The sequence below is a fragment of the Drosophila willistoni genome (assembly GCF_018902025.1).
Source record: "Drosophila willistoni isolate 14030-0811.24 chromosome XL unlocalized genomic scaffold, UCI_dwil_1.1 Seg142, whole genome shotgun sequence".
NCBI lineage: Eukaryota > Metazoa > Arthropoda > Insecta > Diptera > Drosophilidae > Drosophila > Drosophila willistoni.
The window spans coordinates 3,258,273-3,261,715 of record NW_025814053.1 but is presented as its reverse complement, the minus strand read 5'-3'; the positions used below and the strand labels follow the sequence as shown (position 1 = coordinate 3,261,715).

General features: G+C 38.3%; 1 protein-coding gene across 1 annotated transcript; it reads left to right on the top strand.

Moving 5' to 3' along the window:
* Window positions 1-1,917: 1,917 nt before the first annotated feature.
* On the top strand, window positions 1,918-2,962 carry LOC6652811 (farnesol dehydrogenase). Its single transcript, XM_002075417.4, has 3 exons — window positions 1,918-2,500; window positions 2,568-2,708; window positions 2,772-2,962. The coding sequence occupies exons 1-3, from the start codon at window positions 1,922-1,924 to the stop codon at window positions 2,811-2,813; spliced, it is 762 nt and encodes a 253-aa protein (XP_002075453.1). The 5' UTR covers window positions 1,918-1,921; the 3' UTR covers window positions 2,814-2,962.
* The last annotated feature ends 481 nt before the right edge of the window (window positions 2,963-3,443 follow it).

Here is a 3,443-nt window from a genome sequence, read left to right as displayed (position 1 = left end):
GGTTAGGTAAGACATTTAAGCAGCGCCCATAAATCTTGTTCCAATAAAATCGTGCAGCCGTGCACTTTGAAGTATTTTGTGACACATGTACATACTTATATACATACATACATACATACATACATACATAGCTGGTTATGTACATAGGTAGGTAACTTGATAGATCTTAACAACCAAGAAGCTATTTAGTTTTGTTCCTAAATAACTAAACATGCATATGGCACACACACACACACACACACACACACACATTTACATCTATGTATGCAAATAGACACTGTTAATTATGTGGAAATGGCACGGGAAGAGTGAGGAAGAGACAGAGACAGAAATGCAGTGCGGGGGCTATGCACTGAGTTAATCACCTCAACTTGACAGCAAAAGTTTATTTACTTACCTGATGAATGCCTTCAAGTTCTCACAATGATAAACTTGACGTTTTGTGTTTGCTGCCAAACACATACTCATACAGTCGAGTTTTGTTCTCAGGCACAAAGTTAATTGACTTTAACACAAAGTTTAAACACAAGCAATAATGATGATGTTTTCTCGGTTTAAGTTTCTTAAGCTCCTTGTGTTTGTGACCATCCGAAATAGTTTAATTAAAGAATATAACAAAGAGCAACAAAGAAGTTAACTTTTTGGCAGTTCCCTTGCTTTTTGTTGGTCAACTTCTCTTTCTCTATGTGCAAACAAACAAATGCATTCCACATCCATTCATTCACCTCATCGGGGAGATAAGCAATTTGATATCCTAACTAAATGATTTTAATGTAATACAGTTGTCGTTTTATCCTTTATATGCCAATTACGTTCTTAAGCCTGAGGGGGAAATTTGTCACCAAAAATGAAATATAAATATACATATTTCATATAAATAAATATGAAAAAATAAATATGCAATAGAAGTAAACAACTTTGAAAACTGCAAAGAACTCTTCGAGATTTTTAAGGATTAATTTTTTTTTCTTTTTAAGGAATTTAAAGAATTGCAAAGTTTTCTTGTTGATTTTAACCTGAAAATTAGTTTGAGCAACAATCGCGCATTGGGCCAAGTCACTAAATATTTGCCATATAATCAAATTTAATTATAAAGTTGAATAAAAGCATTAATTTACCCCTTCAAATTAATGGTACGGCCAAAGCGGCAAATTGGATGATTATTATCTTTCAGTATATACTTTTCACTTTCTTTTGGCATACATTTCGATTCCCAGAAACATAGTGAAAATAAGTAAAAAACTTACAAAATTGATTTGTCAAACGGTGTAAAATTGCCAAGTTCACAAAGTAAATGAAAATTTCTCGTCAATTTTCTCACAGAAAAGAGCTAACTAATCTTTATCAGGTTGGACCATCTACTTTTAAGTCCATTGAACTAAAATTACAATTTGCTTTTATGAAATTTTCTACTTTATCGCAATTATTTGGGGATTTGGCCCCAATGTGTCATTGGATAGATAAATGTGAAAATCCTTAAACTTAACTGAAGAAAAATGTTGACCCAAAAAAGTATGCTATAGTTTTTAAGATAGACAGCATTAATCTTTAGTCTTCAAGTTAGATCTCCGTTTCTGGAGATAAATTATTAATGGAATTCTCATGGCATTCCATTGCTGACAGATTTTTGCCGTGTTACATTAAGAACGTTTCGAAAATTGCCTGAGAATTGCATCATTCATTAGCTGATGTCAATTGAGGTCTACTCCAACATTAGCACCTCAACCCCAGGCAACAGCTCTAGCAGACCTGGAAACAGAAAACACCACTCGATACTCTTGTAAGTGAATCAATAGAGCTTAGCATATCAATTTCTATGGCTTCACAGTTTTTGAGGGCATGGTTTTCTTGTTGTTGTAGTTGTTGGTTTTGCTGGTTTTTGTCAAACCAATTTTTGAAACATTCACAGTCGTCAATCATCATGGAACGGTGGCGCAACAAAGTAGCGGTAGTTAGTGGCGCCAGCTCTGGGATTGGAGCGGCCTGTGCTAGGGCATTGGTCGGTGCCGGTCTGGTTGTTGTTGGGCTGGCCCGACGCCAGGAGCTGGTTGAACAACTGCGATCTGAATTGCCCAAGGACGAGCAAAGGCAACGCATGCATGCGGTCAGGTGCGACATAACGCAAGAGTCGCAGGTGCTCGAGGCATTCGATTGGGCTAAACGCCAATTGGGCGGCTGCGATATACTTGTAAGCAATGCGGGCATTATTGCCACCGCCGAATTGAGTGGCCAGAATAACACAGAGCCTATGCAAAGGACATTGCAAACGAATATCATGGGCAGCATGTATTGCATACGTGAGGCATTCCAATCGATGAGGCAACGCTCGGCCGAGGGACATGTGGTAATTGTGAATAGTGTGGCCGGACACCAGGTACCCAATTTGGGACCCCAATTGCCATCGTTGAATATTTATCCAGCCAGTAAGTTCGCATTGCGTGCCATGAATGAAATTTATCGTCAGGAATTTCAACGTCATAAAACCCGCGTTCGAGTATCGGTGAGCAGTTAATGGATCCATATGGATTGATTATTCAGCTATTTAACCTCAGATTCTGTCTTCTCAGACCATCAGCCCGGGCATTGTTGATACGGATATTTTGCCCGAACAAATACAGGGTGTCATCAAACAGCATATGCCCATGCTCAGATCGGAGGATATAGCCGATGCGGTGCTCTGGACCATTGGAACACCTTCAAATGTACAAGTGAGTCTTCGAATCGTGACAAATGAATTGAATGAGTGCTTATTTCATTTTGGTTTTCCCCAGGTTCACAATATAACGATCAAGCCGCAGGGTGAAAAATTTTAAATCACTTGGATTAAATTAAAATTAAACAATAATTGAGAATCATTTCAATGTCTTAGTTAACTTTTTGCCAATTATCAGATTAACTGGAATTGCGTAACAAATTTACACAGAAGTTGTATTAAAGACCCATTTTTTTGGGATAAAAGAAATGGAAATTTTGTTGGGCCCTAAAAAAAAAAAACAAGGTTCACTGACTTTGGCCCACCAGTCTTTAACTAAACTCTTTCAGTCCAGTTAATTCAATTACTAGAAAACCCATCTTCATGCTATACAGTTACCAGTTACCAGCTTTGGATGTTCAAAGAGCAGTCTCTGGCGCCATTAGCATAGGGCCGGCGACCAAAGAAAGATTACAATGAGTGGGAGGACGAGAACGGGGACGAGGACGAGTAACAGCAGATGACAACATTGCTACGATGACGACCCATTCGCTACAGCCCACTTATCCTTTTAATCCATTTTCATTGTGTGTCACATGGCCTCCAAGTAGTTAGACTGAAATGCACCATGCTCCATTCACCATGTCTAGGCGGCAATCCATCTACTTCTATACCACATTCACAACTACCGAGTATGATTTGAATGAGAGATAAAAAAAAAGAGGAAAAAAAAAACAAACAGGAAAGGGAT